We start from the raw sequence: 20,971 nt of genomic DNA, 5'->3' as shown, positions 1-20,971 counted from the left end.
ATGACTTCATTCTCTTTATTCTCAAATTTCATTTCAGACTGGCCTTTTTGGTTCCTAAAAGTACTCAAAATTATATTCTAAAACAAAAACCTAAGGGATTTCCCTGGCAATCTGGTGGTTAACTCTTTGCTTCCAATGCAGGGGACACGAGTTCACTTCCTGGTCAGGGAATTAAGCTCCCATACGCCACACAGTACAGCCAGAAATAAATAAATAAAAAATAAAAAATCTACATGTGTCTGAAAGATAATTCATAAAATAAATATTCGTTTTCAACTTGCTTGGTGCCAAGTGCCATTCCAGTTGCGGGGGGCCTTGCCATGTTCAAGACAGGGACATTCCTGCTTGAGGCTACTCTTTGATGGTGAGAAACACGTGACAGGAGTGAAAAAGCAAATTGAGATATTTCTAGGCACTGGTAAGTGTTATAAAGAGAAGCAAATGGGGGATGTGAGTGACCCAGGGTGGGGCTGGGGTAAGGTGGGTTGGAAGTCAAGGATGGTTCTTTGAAGAGGTAGCATTTGAACTGAATCAGGAATGAAAGATAGGAACTCTGTGCAGAGTGCATAAAAGCCCCACAGAGCAGGTGGGCTTGGTAAGTTCAGTGAGCGCAAAGAATGCTAGGTGACTAGCTAGTGACCGAGGGAGACAGGACTGGAAGATAAGTGCTCAGTGATCATCAGGAGTCAGATGAGAAGTTGGATTTGACTCTAAAGGCAATGGGAAACCACTGGAAAGTTTTAAATAGAAGTGTAGCATAGCTGTTGTTGCTATTCAGTGACTAAGTTGTGTCTGACTCTTTGTGACCCCGTGGACTGCAACACACCAGGTTTCCCTGTCCTTCCTTATCTCCCAGACTTTGCTCAACTCATGTCCATTGAGTTGGTGGTGCCATCTAATCATTTCACCCTCTGTCCCCACCTTCTCCTTTTGCTTTTATTCTTTCCCAGCATCAGGGTCTTTTCCAATGACTCAGGTCTTCACATCAGGTGGCCAAAGTATTGGAACTTCAGCTTCAGCACCAATCCTTCCAATGAATATTCAGGGTTGATTTCCTTTAGGGCTGACTGGTTTGATCTTCTTGCTGTTCAAGGGACTTTCATGAGTCGTCCCCAGCAGCACAATTCCAAAGCATCAATTCTTCAGCACTCAGTGTTCTTCATGGTCTAATTCTCAGATGCATACATGACTACTGGAAAAACCATAGTTTTGACTACAGACTTTTGTCAGCAAAGTGATGTCTTTGCTTTTTAATATCCTGTCCTGGTTTGTCATAGCTTTTTTTCCAAAGAGGAAAGTGAAAGTATTTGTCACTCAGTTGTGTCTGACTCTTTGTGATCCCATGGACTATAGCCCTCCAGGCTTCTCTGTTCATGTAATTATCCAGGCAAGAATATTGGAGTGGGTTGTCATTTCCTTCTCCAGGGGATCTTCCCGATCCAGGGATCGAACCTGGGTCTTCTGCATTGCGTAGATTCTTTACCACCTGAGCCACTAGGGAAGAGGAAGTGTCTTTTAATTTCAAGGCTGCAGTCACCATCCACAGCGATTCTGATGCCCAAGAAAATAAAATCTGTCACTGTCACTGTTTCCACTTTTTCCCCACCTATTTGCCATTAAGTGATGGCAACGATGCCATGATCTTCGTTTTCTGAAAGTTGAGTTTTAAGCCAACTTTTTTGCTTTCCTCCTTCATCAAGAGGCTTTTTAGCTCCTCTTCACTTTCTGCCATTAGAGTGACATCATTTGTATATTTAAGGTTGTTGGTCATTCACCGGCAATATTGATTCCAGCTTGTCAGTCATTCAGCCCAGCATTTCACATGATGTTCTCTGCATATAAGTTAAATAAACAAGGTGACAATATACAGCCTTGATGTCCTCCTTTTTCAATTTTGAACCAGTCTGTTGTTCCAGGTCCATGGCATTATCTGATTGTATTTCCAAAAGCTTCCTTTGAATATATCAAAGCAAGGCAAAGAAGGACACAGGAAGACCAGTCTAAGGCTATTTCTGGGGATACAGGTGAAAAAGGATGATAATGGCTTGGGCCAGCAGTGTACATGAACTAGTGCCTTGGTAAAAAATTATCTGCTTTAAGGGGTGTCGAGGACGAGATCAAGCCCTTGTCTCTTGCTATTTCTTCACCACGAGCCTTCTTAATCGACTTTAGTTTTCATCCATATTAGGGCACGCACTCCTTAAACACAGGGCTTCGGCTTTTCTTGTCAGTCTCTCTTGCCTAGGAAGTGCTATTCTATATTCAGCGCCTCGTGGGTGCTGAATAAATATTGATTAAACAAACCAAGTGATGAATCATGTCTGCTGCAGTGTGGGTGCTTGGTAACGTGGAAACACAGAAGTGAGCTGGATTCTTCCAGCCATAAGGCACAACCGGAAAGGACATTTGGAAGGAGAGTGGGGAGCTTGGGACTGCTTCCCTTCCTTTCATTCTGAGCTGCCACCTGGGAAGCCCAGAGATTCCTTACCCATTACTCAAGAATGGGCCTGGGAAATGATACCCTAACCAGGTAAATGGAAGCCTTGCTGTTGCTGAGCTACACCTCTGAATGTGATGCAGGCTGTGGATGGAGCACACAGTGGCAGAGGGCATTTAAGGAAGGGTTTTACACTTTGCGATGCGGGAGACCCTGGTTCAATTCCTGGGTCAGCAAGGCTTCCCTTCCTTTCATTCTGAGCTGCCACCTGGGAAGCCCAGAGATTCCTTACCCATTACTCAAGAATGGGCCTGGGAAATGATACCCTAACCAGGTAAACGGAAGCCTTGCTGTTGCTGAGCTACACCTCTGAATGTGATGCAGGCTGTGGATGGAGCACACAGTGGCAGAGGGCATTTAAGGAAGGGTTTTACACTTTGCGATGCGGGAGACCCTGGTTCAATTCCTGGGTCAGCAAGATCCCTTGGAGAAGGGATAGGCTACCCACTTCAGTGTTCTTGAGCTTCCCCTGTGGCTCAGCTGGTAAAAAAATCCGCCTGCAATGCGGGACACCTGGGTCCGATCCCTGGGTTGGGAAGATCCCCTGGAGAAGGGAAAGGCTACCCACTCCAGTATTCTGGCCTGGGGAATTCCATGGACAGTCCATGGAGTCTCAAAGAGTCGGACACGACTAAGTGACTTTCACTTTTCACTTTACACAGAAGGAGAGGAGAAAACCCCCAAAACAAATGAGGTGGTGATGTATAGTGGGGATTCCCAAACTTCTTCTGTAAAGGGTCCGATAGTAAACCCCTTAGGGCCCTCTCTTTCTGTTGCAATTACTGCTCGTACTTGTGGTCAAGTCCTGTCCGACTCTTGCAACCCCATGGACTGTAGCCCACCAGGTTCCTCTGTCCATGGGATTTTACAGGCAAGAATACAGGAGTGGGTTGCCAGTTCCTCCTCTGGGGAATCCCCCAGACCCAGGGATCAAATCTGCGTCTCCTGCATTGGCAGGTGGATTCTTTACCACTGAGCCCCCCTGGGCTGCACCTCTGTGGTAACTCTGCAGCAGTTTCATGAAAGCAGCCACTGACAACAGCTGAATGAAAGGGGGGTTGCTGGGTGCAAATAAAACTTTATGGATACCCAAATACAAATTTCATATAATTTTCATGGATGATAAAATATTCTTTTTCTCCCCTTCAACTATTTAACAAAATTCTTTGAAGAAAATAAAATAGGGTGCTGTTTTCAAAAAACATAAAAACCATTTTTAGTTATGAGACATGCCAATTTCAGTGATAGGTCACCCATAAACCATAGTTTGTCAACCTTTACTTTGTAGAGTAGGAAAGCGGGAAAACAATTCATCTGAATATTGTTCAAAAGCCGGCAACTTGATGTAATAATATTCAACGCTATCCTTTTGTTTGTCAAAACACTGCTTCATGCAAATGAAAATTCAGCTGTTTGTCTAATATGATATTTTCTGATAAGAGCGTGGCGTCCAGTCTTTTGAGCACCTGCTAGTTGCAAGCTATGCTCCCGTTTGCACTCCCAGCTTCATCGGCACCCTTCTATGTGTGTTCCCTACACAGACCAGATGAGCTTTTAGTGACATACACCAGGTCATGTGTTGCTGTTCTTGAAACACTCCAGTGACCTGCCACTTGCCTTTCAGATAAAATGCAAATGTCTTACCTTGTCCTTGCCTGACCTCAACTCTGGTCACTCTCTTGGTCCACCCATACCGCTCTTCAATCTCAGATCTCTCCAGGGCCTTTGCAGCAACTTCCTGCAGCCTGAAACCCTCCTTCCTTTCTCCGCTTTTAGCAGGGCTGGTCCTCCTTGGGAATTCAGACCTCAGCTCAAATGTCAGCTTGTCAGAGGTGCCCTTGAGCATCCAGTCCAGCTTAGCTCTTCCCCTCATTATTTCTATTACTTGGCCCTGTTCATTCTTCACAGAACTCTGGTCTTTACCCAAATTATCTTGCTAATTAATTTATTTACTGTCCTTTTTTTTTTTTTTGCCTGATTCCTTCTACCAGAAGGCAAGCTTCATTAAAACAAGGTAATTTCTGCCTAATCACTGCTATTTTCCCATTCTGAGATTAATATCTAGCATTCGGTATTACAGTTTCTAATTTGTTGAATGAATAAAGGAAGGACATTTTGTGAGAGTGATAGAGTGTTCCATTCAGAACTGTGCTAGTATTTTACCCCAGTTGGGACTGAGTAAGACTGTGTATGACAGGGTAGGGGGGGGTTCGGTGGGGGAGGAAGACCATGGCTTTGAGAAATGGGTGAGTACCAGATTTTGGAAAATCCCTTGCAAAGCACTTCATTTGGAAGGCAAAGGGGGTGGTCATAGAAGGGTCTTTAGCACGTACAAGATGGAAGAACTCAGTGTATTTATTGAAATGTTTATCTCAGGAAAATAAAGTATGTTATGATATCTTTTGTTTATAGCATTAAGGATAAGGAATGATGTAATCAGACCAGCCTTTATTTAAATGAATGTGGAAAGATGCCAAAAAAATGGATTCAAATTAATGAAATGTTACATTGCATCTATATGCCTCTGTGCTTATTCATTTTGTTGTGTTTAACTCTTTGTGACTCCATGGACTGTAACCTGCCAGGCACCTCTGTCCATGGGGATTCTCCAGGCAAGATACTGGAGTAGGTTGCCATGTCCTCCAGGAGATCTTCCCAACTCAGGGATCAAATCCAGGTCTCCCGCATTGCAGGCAGATTCTTTACCATCTTAACCACCAGGGAATTCCAAGAATACTGGAGTGTGTGGTCTATCCCTTCGCCAGGGGATCTTCCCGACCCAGGAATCGAACTGGGGTCTCTTGCATTGCAGGCAGATTCTTTTCCAGCTGAATTACCAGGGAAACCCACATGCCTCTACTCTCTTTTTTAAAATATATATTTTATATAATTTATTTTGGCCTTGCAGTATGGCATGTGGGATCTTAGTTCCCAGACTAGGGATTAAACCCACGCCACCTTCAGTGAAAGCACAAAAAGTTTTAACCACAGGACCGCGATGGAAGTCCCTCAACTCTCTTCTTGAGTTGGGGGAACTTGGAGTAGCTTTTGACATATTTCTCAATAACAAAGCTAGGAGAAAAGGGGCTCCCTTTTTTGTGTCATTTTTTTGTGTATGCTGCTTGACAAAAAGAGACTGTTCATCAAAGTTTACCCTTGGTTTGAAAGAAAAGGAGGATGTGGAATTAAAAAATGAAACTTGGTTCAACTTTGTGCTAGCAGGCCCTGTGGCCTGATCTGACCACGGAAATGAGATTTCTGCCCAAGATAAGTCTCTCTTAAATGTGTCAAATGCTCAAGTGAGAAACATTTAAAAGTCCAAAAAACAGATTGGAAGAGTTTTTTTTATTGCCTACAAATCTGTCTCCTTTCTCCCATTACTCTTGGTACTTGGAACAGAAAATTGTTGACTTCTACTTAATCCATGGATAAATGTGAAAAAAAAAACAAACCTTTAGAAGCCAGAAGCCAGGCCTGTCCCAAAGACACGAGAAAGAATGGGGGTTTGAGGTTGCATGAGGAAGTGTCAGACCTGGGGCCCCAGCAACTTGTCAGAGGCTTCCAGGGACAATGGCTGTTTCTCAAGGTTACCTTGAAGTTGCCTTTTCATCTACTTTAAGATGATCAGGTTTGTAATGCTTAAGACTACTTTTCTCTTAGGAAAAAAAAAAAAAGGAAACCTTGCTATCTGCCCATTGAGATCTCTGTTATACAGATATTCACTAAGAATTTAAACACGTTTTAGATGACCAGAGATGGAATGTTTGGGACACCTGGGTGCTCATCATCCATAATTTTACTGTGCGTGTCTCCAAAATGAATTTCCTTTTTACTCATTCACTCCACTACCCTCTGTGTGCCTGTGAGCATTGTCCTAAAGGAGACATGTCTCAGATCACAAACCTTTCCATGAAGATACACTTTGCTCACCTTTCCTTGTCCACAACGCTCAACAAAGGACAACCAAGATTAAGGGTGAATTTTTTAAAGAATTATATCTTTATGGCCAGGAGATTCCCACCTCTTCTATTGGCTGGTTTCAGTTGCTTAGAAGCTTTCAGTTACAAATGGCTTAAGGGACAGAGTGCTCTGTGAGGCCAGGTAAGTGGTGAGAAACCCAGACATTGACAAGGACACAAGTACCCCTGGAGCCAGGCAGCACCCCATGCCCCTCCCATCCCAAGTGGCCACTGTATCACTGAGCCTCCAATCTGCCAACATTAGAAGGCCCTTGGGCACTTTCTATCATCAGATATGATGATAGTGACATCACTATGATGATAGCGATAGTTCCCTCTGTGATGATGGTGATACAGGATGACCACAGGAAGAAGGCTGAGCTCCCCAAGTCTATAAGGAAAGACAGTGACCCAATATGGGAGGATCTTACATCACCCTGTGGGGCCCTTCTGTACTCGGACGGCTTGAAAAGATAACACTTACTGAAAAGTCGTCACTGGGGAAGAACAGGAGATCTCGAAGGGGATCATTCTGATAGGTCTTTTCAAGTTCTTCAATGACAGTTTCATAATCCAAAGGCTCGAGAAGCCGAGGCTTTTCTTGCTGTAGACAAGGAAAACATCACATTAACCAGTGACAGGTAAAATCTTGCTTCTTCTCAACATCTGGTTGGAGGTCATTTCTTAGAACCACCAAAGCTTTGACACAGTGCAGTCCTTCCAGGGGAGTCATGCAGACTCCAGACATCTGGAGCGAAGCCATTAAAGTATTATTTCCAGATCTGAAATAATATGAGATCTTGACATACCTGACATCTCACTCAGTAACTTAAGCTGTTGGCACCAAGCCCCTCATGCACATGGTTTTCAGCCCTGTCACATCCCTGGAGTAGACAGTTGTGCAAACTTGATCTTTGTCAATATGAAGAAAGGCCTTCTGCTTACTTGCTCTAGTATTACGATAATCATCATCATTTTTGGTGAATTAGTTACTTCCTTGAGAGGTCTACTTGGGTCTATTTCAAAACACTGTCTCCTTGCTAGCAATCAAAGTATTACAGACTATCTTAGTTGTCACTGAAACATGGATCCTATGTCAGGATTAATTGCTTGGCTCTAAGCCTCTTTGCTGATATAGACAGAAGTTGGGTAATTCTCTAGTAAAATAGAACAACACAATTATTATGGATGCAATGTGGTGAAAATGGAGAAGAGTCTGAAAAAATAGCCAGATAATCTCATCACATTATAGTCCCGAAGCCAAGGGGAAAGCACTTCCCTCAGAGAAGCTACCCAAGAGATAAATGCCAGTGGGAGGAAGGTGGTTGTTTCATTCTGCGGTTGATGTGTTTATCCCAAACAGAACTCACAAAGTGAGAAACTTGGAGTCCAAAATAAAGAATAAAATATTACAGAAGACCAAGGACACAGTCTGAGTTTCCTTAGCCCTTGGATGAAGCATTCATGCAAACTAAATAAAAAGAGATGATTGGATTATTTGGGGGCTCCTGGAAGCTAGAGTGGTTGCCATGAAATACCCATGCTAAAGTGATCTCATCAGTTCAGTTAAGTCACTCAGTCATGTCTGACTCTTTGTGACCCCATGGACTACAGCATGCAAGGCCTCCTTGTCCATCACCAACTCCTGGGGCCTACTCAAACTCAGGTCCATCGAGTTGGTGATGCCATCCAAGCATCTCATCCTCTGTTGCCCCCTTTTCCTCATAAATGAGAAAAAAAAATTTGTTTCACTGGCCATGTCAGTGACATCAACAGACCATTTCCCATCACCCCATGCCTCCCCACTCTGCAAAGCTGCAGATTTAGCTTCAATTTCTAAAGCCTTCTTTGGAAGATCTGTGCTGGTAAAGCTCCAGAAACTGTTACCGATATTTTAATAACTGCTAATGAGCTCCTCAAAGTAGCGGTCAATGTTTTCTCCAAATACAAACAAAACAAAATGTAACACAGTGGACCAACAACAAGAATTTCTATGTGCTTTCTGCATTAAAATCAAACCAAACCCATTCTACAAACGCTTAAGTAAACTGAGGACTATGAAAAGTGAATACTCTCTCTGGAAGGGCCCTTCAATTAAGATTGCTGATTTAGCAAATGAAAATACAGAACTCCATGTGGAGTTGGGAGAAAAGAAATTTACTTGCCCAACATAATCTATTTAGTGAAAGATATTTTCAAGTAGAAGACACAGAGACACTATGGCATGAGGGGTAATTTTTTTTTTTTTAAAGTCCTTCTAGTATCTTTTCCCTGCCTTTTGATATGAGTATTCTATTATAGACTTATTTTAAGTTACAATTGCTTATTTTCCCAGGCAAAAATTAATTCCAAGGAGCAGAGATTGATAGCTCAAGAGGCAAATGTAGGCTCCAGATGTGGCTTTTGGCTCACTTATTATATTTTTAGTTCACTTTGAGTGTCTGAGTAGTGGTATTGAGTAGTCCTCAATAGCCTATTGCCTCTTACCCTACAATATCACATTTATCTTTTTCTAACTTTTAATTTAACTTTATTTTTTTTAAACTTTTTATTTTATATTGGAGTATATTTGATTAACAATGTCATGTTGGTTTCAGGTGTTCAGCAAAGTGATTCAGTTAGGTTGTTACATAACATTGAGCAGAGCGCCCTGTGCTATAAATTATAACCTCAATGGTTATCTGTTTTAAACATAGCAATGTGTATATGTCAATCGCAAACTCCCTAACTATCCTTACTCCCCTGCCCCTTCCCCCTAGTAATCATAAGTACTCTAAGACTTTCAGTCTATATCTGTTTTGTAAATAAGTTCATTTGTATCATAATGTCACATTTATATTGTCAGCTGCCCCAATAAGCCTTCAAGTTTGAAACACCTGGCTTATTCTGGAACTTCTTCTCCTTTCCCCCAATAATGTGTAGGAAATGTAGCAAGTAAAACAAAATGCATTATAGAAGAGTTAGTGTGTTTTATCTCTGCCATCAACTCGGTCGGTTACACCCTGTTTCCTCACTTTCTTCAGATCAAGTGTCTCATGTCCTTCTACCAACAGCTCAAGATGTGACTACTAACACTTTCTCTTTTCTCTCCCTTTTTCACACCAGCATGAATAGGGGTGTGCAAGTATGGTTTGGTGCACATGGCAATTTATTGGTTAAGGCAAATGACATAAGGATGTTCTAGAAGGTCTTCTACAGTCTTGTTCTCATTCCTTTTAATTTTATCTCCCATTAGTCAAAAACTCGAGCATTAATAAACAACCCCATGTTAAAGATACCTTTCAAAGAAGATGATCTTTTTATCTATTATACTAGGGTCCAAACTCTATTCAAAATTAATCCCACCTAAATTAGTACTATAGGAAAACCAAAATTCAAAATCATGGGTTATTAATAAGACCATAGGAAAACTAAATCCTAAACTCTTCTTAATATACACAATAAATGGAATTGCCTGTAAGCATCTGTTGGAAGATATATTTTTACTTATTCATTTCAGGCTCTGACATGCCAGACAATTAATGAATGACATTATTAAACCTTTCCTGTTTAAAACACTGCACTGAGGTTGTCCTGACTTGGGGCTGCAAAGCCTAGCAGCTCGGCTTCATATAATTTATCAAGTTTTGGACTCTGCGGGATAAGTAAAATCCTATCTTTCCAGTGAATGTGTTAAATGGTGTGTAATATTCAAGATGTTCAATGTTCCATTATTTGGAATATATGAGGTTTACACATAAAAATAACCCTGATACCTTCCATTGTACCTAGAGCCTGGGATTTGGTGATGTTTGCCAAGGATGCTTTCTGCATCTGTGATGGTGAGAATCCAGGTTACGCAACCAGTAGTTCTCTCTGGAGCAAGAGAGCTGTTGGTTCTGTGTTTTGGTCAAAGAGACAGATGTATACAAGGATGGTGGGATCAGTTAATTTCTCACTACTGCTCCTTACAGAGATGTTGAGTGAAACTGGGAACTGAGCAGCATAGATTTACAGCTTTACAACGGTTGGGTTGTCCCTCCTGAATTTAATGTGCTTCTTGCTTTTGGAAATGCACCAACTGGGAGAAGGTATGTGCCAAGATTACTCTGAATTGGATTGGATTTTTATAGCACTTTTTACTCTTACTCTTTTCCTCTCAGATGAGTAATGAATTTCATTAGCTGTTCTAAAAATCACTCGAGGCATGGGAAAAGGCACCCACCAGTGCCCATTATTATGTGGCAGAGCTGGTGCTGTACCGCCGTGGGAATAGGGCTATTCTCCTGATATGGTATGAAGACATTTGTTTGATCTACCCCCCCCCCCCCCAAACCCACAGCTCTCTTCCAATTCGCCTTCACAGCAGAAGAATGGGCTCCTGTCATGAAAACAAATGCTTTCTTCCCTGCTCCTTATTCCACAACTTCTCATGGAACAACAGCCCAAGTTAAAGCCTTGCAGTTGGTAAACCTGCCATCTTGGTAACAACCAAGGCTGCCAGGAGCTGTTTACTGGTCCAAGTAAGCACTGTCCATGCTTTAGCTAAAAATTCTAATTTCAGGAACACAGTGTTCCATCACAAAGATCTGAATTATTTTCATAATTATAATTCAAAATCAAATGAGTATAGAAGTACTTAGACACTGAGGATCTAAGCATTTGAAGTATGTAATGCATAAAAAATCCAGTAACTTAATGTTCGACCTAGACCTTTCTCCAGAATCTAAGAAAGAACCTAGGCCACCCAGCTTTGTTTTAGGGAGATATGAATATATGTTTTCCATGCTGAGATGCAACAGAGAGTGTAACATGCATTCCAGAACCAGAATTCCAGTGCTCCTAGTCCTGGCATTGAAACTTACTGGCTATGGAATTTGGGACACGTTTTTTTAGTTAGATTAACTGTCAGTCCTGAAGGAAGTCAACCCTGAATACTCATCAGAAGGACTGATGCTGAAGCTGAAGCTCCAATACTTTGGCCACCTGATGTGAAGAGCCAACTCATTAGAAAAGACCCTGATGCTGGAAAGATGGAAGGCAGGAGAAAAAGGGGGTGGCAAAGGATGAGATGGTTGGATGGCATCACTGACTCAATGGACATAAGTTTGAGCAAACTCTGGGAGACAGTGAAGGACAGAGAAGACTGGTGTGCAGTCCGTGGGGTCCCAAAGAGTTAGACACGACTGAGTGATTGAACAACATCATCAGACTGTACCTCTAGTTTCCCAACCTGTAAAACGGACATTTTAGTAGGAGCTGCATCGTAAGATTAAATGAGGTAATATTTGCTATGCTCTTAGAATAACACTATACCCATAGTACTTATTACATAAGTGTTGAGTAGATAAAGGCCATGAGTTTTAAATTTTCACTAGTCATAGATTTAAAGCACTTTTGTAAATTTAATGGATACAGAGAGCAAATAGTAGGTATTCAATAAATATATGTTGAATAAATAAGTTTTTATGATTTCACCTAGGACATTAATTTTAAAGAAATAGTCACACATATAATCTAAGATGAAACAAGACTATCTTTGCAATATCCCCTTTGTAACAAGACAGAGAAAATACATTTGCCTTAATCAAAGAGGGCTAAGAAAGGCAGGCAGGCTGGTGGAGGCTGTATCTAAAAAGACATTGAAAATAGGATAGGAGTTGGAAAAAAAAAATCAATGAGTAACTGTGTGGTACATGCCATGAGCCATGATTCCCCCTTGTAACTTTTCAAATATTCAGTAAAGGTAGTTAAGTCACAACATTTTGCACGTGATTGGCTTTCGTGGGAGAATGTGAGGAGGCTGGAGTCCACATTCAATATGGCATTGCTGCAAAAGGAGAGGCAGTGAAAAGAGGTCACATTTATCCTGACAATGGTTCTAGATTCTCACATACCGTGACATTAGAATTTGGGTTCAGAACACCTAGATCTTTGACAGGTGATAAAATCTGAAGGACAAGGACAGCTAAAAATGTGAAACAATAAATTATTAAAGGTAAGGAATGACTAGAAAATTACAGCACATCCATTCTAAGAAAAAATATGTATGCTCGTTAAAACAAGCAAAATTTCTCATGCATTGTTTCTAAGTAAAAGTGGGATTAAATACTGCACACTGAATAACTGCACAAGATTTTAAAAACTTAGAGGAAAAAAAACTAGAAATATATCTCCATATGTTATCAATTCTATTTAGATGGGATTTAGGATTTTGCTATTTTGAGTTTTTGCATTTTCCAAATTTTCTTTAATGACCATTTGTTTCATCGTGGTGAAAATGAACTTGGTCTTTCAACACTCTCATGCTTCTGTGAAAACACTGGGGAGTTGCTTGGTTTTAAAAGTGTTTATCCTTTGAAAATCCACCAAAGAGGGAAACTAGAAAAGTGGATGAAGTTGAACCACTAACAACTTCAAGTAATTAAAAAAAGAGAAATAAAACACTGCTGATAGGAGACCAGGGAAAATAATTACAGATTATGTATGTGCTTCTAGAAGCTAATGTCAGCAAGAAAGGGAAAAACAATTAGCAATTTATTATTGAAAGTATTTTGAGCTCTGTAGGGAACCGTAAACACCTGGTAAGTTTCTTAAACAGTTCTGTGCATTGGACCCCCTTGTAAAGGATCAGAAGTCAGAATCTCTAGTTGGAAGCCCAGGGTCTTTTACCTCCCAGCTAAGTAACTTGGACAGTCATTTAAATTGAGACTTAGTGAGACTGACTCAAATCAAAGAGCAACTTCCTGCTTTTGGCAGTGTTGTTAAAAAGATCAAAGAGACGAAATATGTGAGGGTGTTAAGGGAACCACCAATGCCAGGCAAATACAGATTTCTCTTTACTAAAAAACGATTGAAAATAACCACACACGTTTACCCCAAAATATATCCTAACATCAAGTCAAACCAACCAAACCAACGATACTAAATTTTTCATGTGCTAGAAACTGTCCTACATGCTTTTAATGTTTATTATCTAAATTTCCTTTAGAAACAAACAATCCTTGATATTTAGTGACTCTATTGGAAGTAAAAGAAGTAATAACATAAGGGAAAGCATTGAAATTAAAAATAGGGCTGTGTCTCCTCTGTGTATAGTATCTTCTGAATCAAGTCAGGCTGCCCTATGCTCAGTAAGAAGAAAGGCAATCTACCTAATTATGTATATCAGCAAATGAAAGTGACTTTGAAATTCTGCCTTTTATTTTCCTTGAGAAATCAGCCTAGAAAAAATTTTCTTGTATTTATATTTTCAGATCAAAAGGAAAAGATTAAATTTAAGATTAGTTTAGCATTAAACTCATTAGCTTTGCCAAGATAAATATCTAGACAACAATCAAAGTTAGAATTTCTTTCTGGAGTTCTAACCTACATACATGCAAGTCAAGTTTGCTAGCAACAGAGAATTAACAGGATGGCTAAGGGTTTGAAATGGGTCTGATGGGATGAGAAATGGAGAACAGTCTCCATAGCAAATACCTTGAGTTTGGGGCCACATATTTGTGCTGTTTAGTGTAATTAGGGAGCCAAACCTTGGTTACTCACCATTAGGGTTACTCTAGTTTGTTGATCTAAACTAGTTGCTTGGTTTTGCTTTTCAAAAAAATCTTATCTTTTCAAGAAACATTATTATGCAAAGAGATTTTCCCCCTACCTTTGAGATACTTCATATATTTTCTGTGACATGCAGTACCTCTTGTGATGTTAGTCTAGACTTCCTCTATTTTCCTTGATCACCCCTGTTACTTTCAGATATCCGGATCTTTATTCTAATTTGAGTATTTATAACAGAATTAATTCTATATCTGAATGTCTTCGTCAGCTGACAAAACTATTCATCCTGGCTAGTGACCCAGAAAAACAAATAAAAACAGGATTTACTTCAGGACCAATACAGAAGCCTATTATAGGGCATGAGATGCAAATGAACATTGTCTTCACATTCTGACACATAGACAAATAGCTAAGGGTGAGGATCCACAGGGTCTTTATAGACAGACCTCGAAAAAATAAAAAAACAAAAAAAACTAACCAATCTCCATGTCGCCAAAACAAACTAGAAACAACACAGCTGTTAATTAATTTCAGTGTTATCAAGATAACGGATTACATTTCTTTTTTTTTTTTTTTTCGGATTACATTTCTTAAAGGAAATAAAAGATATAAATGACACATGGATTCGTTAGATCTTAAGTTCATCAGGACCCTTTGGCCTTTGTGTAACTGGAATGGAACCAACTTCCACACTATTTGTGTTTAAAACAAACAAGAAAATTGCAGAGAGCGTGTACAGCTGGATCCATGGCCACATCTGTCAGCCTGTGGTCGTGTGACAGATTTAATTCAGCCTTTCATCAAAGGGAGTTCCACCAGACAACCTCTCAAATGTCTGAGTTTCAGAAAGCAAGACTAGCTCTTCTTATGGAACAGGAAATGATTAAGTAAGGAATAAGCCATCTTATGCTGACCCTTTAACCTTTTCTCTGTCTTCAAGCACACAGTTTCGTGAGAATGGAAAAACACCCGCTAACTCAAAGTTAAGAACTGTACAGCTGGGCAAACTCAGATTAAGCTGAATTTGGAAACGGTTCCCTTGGTAACAAAAATGGACAGAGACCTCGGAAGAAATCAGCCAGTAGCAACTCTTTAAATGTCCTGGTCCACTTCAGTGAAATAAATCAGGTTAAACTTGTTGTTGGCAAATAGGATGATTATAATCGTATTATTCAACACAATTTTCTGTGTTAGAAAAATTTTTCCTGTCAGTTTTTTATAGTTAGAAAAATCAGGATATTCTATTCCGTGCTTAGTCGCTCAGTTATGTCTGACTCTTTGTGACCCCGTGGACTGCAGCCTGCCAGGCTCCTCTGCCCATGGGGATTCTCCAGGCAAGAATACTGGAGTGGGTTGCCATGCCCTCCTCCAGGGGATTTTCCTAACCGAGGGGCTGAATCCAGGTCTCCTGCATTTCAGGTGGATTCTTTATTGTCTGAGCCACCAGGAAGCCCTACAGTTAGAAAATCAGCATGTTCTATTTTATTAACTCATAAATTCATTAGGAAAATCAAGGAACTGAAGAGATTTATAGGATCTATGATGGAAGGTATACTTTCAAATTGAATTTAAATCTTCTCAGTCTTATTTTTTTAAGGTAATTTGACCACATATACCTCTTAGCATGTCAAAATTCATTCATTTTTGTTTAGCAAATGAAAAAAAGAAAAGTGGCTGCATCTTCACCTAACACTGGTACTTGCAAAGAAGTAGAAAATATTCAAGAAGATCTAAATCAAATTAAATTACACGTCTCACTTAGTTTTCTAGAAACACTTGAAAGATAATAAATATCATTAAAAATACATCATAGCCCAATTACAAGTATTCCTGACACCAGGGAAATTAATGTCTTTGAGCTAACTGCCCGGATTTTTAGATTAATTTACATGAAGTCAGTGATGAAAGCTGCCATCAGCTGAAACTCTGACACTATTTTAGTACTGTAACAGTCACACAAATAAACTAACAGATCAACTGTGAGAGGTATGTGGGTATGTGTGTGTGTACATAAACACATATACATGAATGCAAATACTTATAACACGAATTATATACTTTTAATACATTTTCCCCATAATGATAGTCAGCTCATTCTTTTATTTCCTTTCTTAACCTTTGGCTACTTGAAACTGAACATGCAGAGAGAACATTTGCTGTTTTTTTGACCTAAGTCAGAAGGTAAACAATCTGCCTGCCAGACGGGAAACCCTGGGTTGAGAAGATCCCCTGGAGAAGGAAATGGCAACCCACTCCAATATTCTTGCCTGGAGAATTCCAAGGACAGAGGAGCCTGGTGGGCTATAGTTCATACGGGAGGAAAGAGTCAGACAGGACTAAACGACTAACACACACACACATATCCATCCTGCTTTCTTTTAGTATCAGCATGTAAATTTCCTTCCGAGGACTTACTTCTTTCTCCTTCTGTGTAAAGAGCAGCATTGGTGGGTGTGATAATTAAAAGGGTCCTGCTTTTCTGTGGTCAAGGACATGTGACCCCAGCCCATTAAAATCTTCCCTCCAGAACTCTGAATTGTGAAGGAGAGATGCCAAAATCTCACATGGCAGTCCATTAGTCCCAAACACCAAGACCGTTCCTGTTTCCCACTGCCCTGAGCTGCTAAGTCCATTCCTGTTCTTGGCCAGCCTGTCCCTTCATTCTTCCTTCTGTTCCCTTCTCTGGATATATTTGTTTACCAGGGAAGATTTCTCCTACTTGCAATTAAAGAAACCTAAAAAGAAGTAGCACCTACAGTAGGGGACTACTATTTCCTCAACTTACCTTTGTTTGGAATTGAATCATCTTAAAGGAGGACCTCTCCTATAGTCAATGACTTCTTGAAGTACAGAATGTAGGTTTAATAAACTCATGTATTATTAAAGAAGTCTCATGTCATCTTACTCTATAAAAAATACATCAGACATCACACATGCTGAGAATGAGCGACAAATACCTTCTTGGCTTTCCAAGGTGATAAATTCAGTAAAATTTTCATCTCTAATTTTCTACTAAGCATAATCCATTTTAATCATCCCTCTCCTAATCACCAGAGCAACCGGGACCAAAAAATGTTTATATTCACATTTTCTTTCAGTGCTGACACTGTCACAAACTATAATTTTTTCTCTATAGGAGGTGCCAGATTGCACTGGAAGTTGTGTTACAGATAACCGACTAGGTGCCTTTGAGCTATTGCTGGCCTCGTATCACCTTCCTTCTTTCTGCCATTTTCATCTTAAAACATTTGCTGTATTAAAACCAATTCATATATTTTTACTTGTAGAAATAACATCTGCACACTGAACAATTTAATACTAGTAGTAACTTTAAACACTACCATTTAAAAATCATTTACCCCATGTACGCTAATGGGTAGCTCAGCTGGTAAAGAATCTGCCTGGAATGCAGGAAACACTGGTTCGATTTCTGGGTTGGGAGTTCCCCTGGAGAAGGAATAGGCTTCCCACTCCTATTCTTGGGCTTCCCTGGTGGCTCAGAAGAATCTTCCTAGAATGCAAGAGACCTGGGTTCGATCCCTGGGTTGGGAAGATCCCCTGGAGGAGGGCATGGCAACCCACTCCAGTATTTTTGCCTAGAGAATCCCCATGGACAGAGGAGCCTGGCTGGCTACAGTCCATGTGGTCACAGAGTTGGACGTGATGAAGCACAGCACACATGCTCATGATGGCTTTTATTTTTCCTACTATTATTGTCATGATCAAGACGAAAGGCCTATCATAAGTATTTAACACTTTCTCTCATTCAATATTCCTATCAAGCCTAGAAGAGATGGTGGGGAGGGGGTGATTTTCAGGAAAACTAACCAGCTGATAAGAGAGCTGGACCTTTCAGTTTCACTTCCTTGACCACTGGGAGATCAAGAAGGATTTGAGGTTGAATCAATATCTAATAGTCAATGACTTAATCAATCATGTCTATGTCATGAAGCTTTTATGAAAACCCCAAAGGACGGGGTTTGGAGAACTTCTGGGTTGGTGAGCACATGGAGATCTGGGGGAGATTGGTCCTCTTTTCCTATACTCTGCTCTAAGTATCTCTTCCATCTGGCTGTTCCTGAGTTATATCCTTTTATACTAAACCCAGAATCTAGAGAACTCAGATTCTCTGAGTTCTGTGACCTGCGTTAGCAAATTAGTCAATTCCAAGAAGGGATCATGGGAACCTGTGATTTACAGCCAGTGGATCACAAGGACAGGTAACAACCTGGATTCACAACTGGTGTCTGAAGTTCAAGGAGTGGGTGGTTGGAACCTCCAAAGTAAAGTGGGTTGGTCAGAAGCACAGGCAATTAATCTAGACTTACGGCTGGCATCTGATGTGGGATGTGGGGGCTGCCTTGGAGGTCTGAGCTCTTAACATGTGAGATCTGATGCAATCTCTAGGTAGATAGTGTTAGAGCTGGGTTAAATTTAGGACACCCAGCTGGTGATGAGGCAAGGAGATAGATGAGTCCCAGGCTGAGCAGCTGGAGTTCCTCCCCTGTGGACACAGACTCCAAAATAGGAGGGAAGAGAAGCTGAGTCCTCCCAGATAAGAGATCAAAGACCACACATTCCTCATTCTTGAAGTCAAGGAGATCTTCCCAACCACACACGCACAGAAAGTCTCCTCGGACATCAAAAGGAGGGGCTGTCACCCCATAGTAGGTGATGTCAACCTTCCCATAGGCCTCTTTGCTGGAATTTATCTTGGCTAAGAGATATGCGTGCAAATCTCGGAGAACCCAGAGATACATCAAACACAGACTCAGGACCAAGCAAAGCGAGATGATGGCCAGAGAAAACCAGGAAGAAATGCCCCATAGAAGTGACTAAACTACCATGAGGGCATGATTCTCCCTCTGACCCTACTTGTATGGTCTCCACAAGTAATGTACTCTTTTCTTCTCTTAATAAACACTTTACTTATTTCACTACTTTCTGTCTCTATGTGGAAATCCAGGGCCAGGGCCTAGCCATTGTCTGTCTGTCCTCGCAGTTTAGTGGCTAGGATTGCGAGCTCACACTGCCTCAGGCTGACTTCAGTCTCTGGTTGGGAACTGAAATCCTGCTTCAAGCCACAGAAGGTCAAGGCCACTCGAGATCAGTGTTGCAGAAAATTTCTTGGTGTGGGGGAAAACCGCAACACATTCGGTGACTAGAAGCATCAGAAATGCAGTGTTCTGTGTGATCAGTAAAAGAGACACAGAAGAGAAAGAAAGGCGGTAAACTGAGTTTTTTCCACTGAGAATGCTAGGTAACATTTGTGTCAGAAATCACAGCAGAAACTGCCACCAACTGAGGGAACCTCTGTTTTAAGAAAGTTTTGTACTGCTGTCATTAGGGAAATTAAAGAGTTTTGGGGGATCATGGTATTACTTCCTGTCCACTGTACCCTCCCCTCCTGCCCCCCGCCCCAACAAACGGTCCACTTCCTGATCAGCTAGTTGTAAAGAGCATCGTTATGAAGTCAAGCTTTGCCCTGTTTGGCAGTTCTCTACTTGGTCTCTCTCTGGATTTCACTCATCTCCCTCTCCCGGCACTCAGCCTTGAGGAAAGTAAGGGCATTTTTGGTTCAGTTGCAGGTACTAATCCTAAGTCCATCTTAAAAGCATCCTCTCTGCATCTCTGCGGCACCTGAGCTAGCTGTTCCCCATCGCTGCCGCCACAGGCAGAGTCCTCAGATCCAGTTTCAACTTACACTTCTCCATTTCCATGGTCTGGGTTGAATTCAGATTCCCCGTTTAGTCCTGTTTCATGGCTACCTTCTGCCTTGTCCATTTACAGCATTCATCCCTGCTTTATGCTGTATTTCAACCCTGATTCAGTCTCATTTCATCATTTCCTGGAACCATCCTCTTGGTTTCTGGGTCTCCATCCCATGCTTCCTTTCAGCTAACTGGTTCATTATAAAATAGGCCCAAGAGGTAACAGTGAATGTTTGTATAAAAAAGTATCAGTAAATAAGGCAACACAGATGATCAGGGAGAAGCTGTCCACATTAACGTGGAAGAGTAAAGATAAAAAGCAGACTTGAAAGACAATAGGACAAAATGCAGTAACATGACATATGTGGGAGATACATTAAAGTCATTCAGATTACATCCTTTGTAGCTTTCTACAATTTTCAATTTTCTATTAAAGTGCTAACAGGCTACATGACTGCTAAGTGACTAAAGAGGAGGAGAAATTGTCATTTGTAGCCCAAATTTTCCAAACACTTGGAAATCCTGCAGATTAATTAACCACAAGCCAGTAACAAAGTAAAAATAATAACTCACATTTACTTAAATGAATTTCACGTTTTTCTGGTAGTACAGATGACTGATATCATAACTCAACTTAATAGTACACTTAATCCAAATTAGGACATGAAACTTAGGAAGTTACCTTTTTATTAACTTTCATTCTATGCACCAGAGATCATACTGAGTGATTGGATAAAAAAAGAAAAATAAAAATAGAAAGGCAGTTAAGGAGAAAAACTTCAACTACAGAACACCAAACAGACTTCAAAAATTAAGGGAAGTAGTTCTACTTGATGATCTAACAAGTAAGTTTCATTGTCCTCAAACTTCTCTTATAATGCTATTGCACTGTCTCATATTGTATATTGTCTGTGATAAGTGGTTTAAACATGGAAAGCGATTTCTTAGACAAGATACTTGAAAACTGGATTGATAAGGGAAGCTTCCAAAACAATTAAAAATTTCAACAGAGTTAAATAAACAGCTTTAAACAGCATTTGAGGAAAAAGAAACAAACAAAACTGTTAGCCTAGATCATGAGAATATAAAGTTTGAGTTGTATACCATTGAGGAAGTCATAGACTTCCAGTTAAGTATTCTAGACTACTGTGATTTCTGGCCTGGACAGATCCGCTGGAGATATTCTGGCCTAGAGAATTCCATGGACTTAGTCCATGGGATCACAAAGAGTAGGACACAACTGAGCGACTTTCAAAAAAAGAAACCAAAGG

At 40.6% G+C, this 20,971-nt stretch overlaps 1 protein-coding gene across 8 annotated transcripts in view; it reads right to left on the bottom strand.

Moving 5' to 3' along the window:
* DOCK10 (dedicator of cytokinesis 10) overlaps positions 1-20,971 on the bottom strand; it is a 297,557-nt gene that overhangs the window by 163,220 nt on the left and 113,366 nt on the right. For all 8 annotated transcript variants that reach the window (XM_043909860.1, XM_043909862.1, XM_043909859.1 and 5 more), the window contains exon 2: positions 6,941-7,060. In XM_043909860.1, the coding sequence (XP_043765795.1) occupies positions 6,941-7,060 (120 nt within the window). The remainder of the gene's footprint in view (positions 1-6,940; positions 7,061-20,971) is intronic.

Source organism: Cervus elaphus, chromosome 8, assembly GCF_910594005.1.
Source record: "Cervus elaphus chromosome 8, mCerEla1.1, whole genome shotgun sequence".
In the NCBI taxonomy this organism is placed as follows: domain Eukaryota; kingdom Metazoa; phylum Chordata; class Mammalia; order Artiodactyla; family Cervidae; genus Cervus; species Cervus elaphus.
The sequence above is the reverse complement of the archived record's forward strand: the minus strand, read 5'-3'. Positions and strand labels throughout refer to the sequence as shown.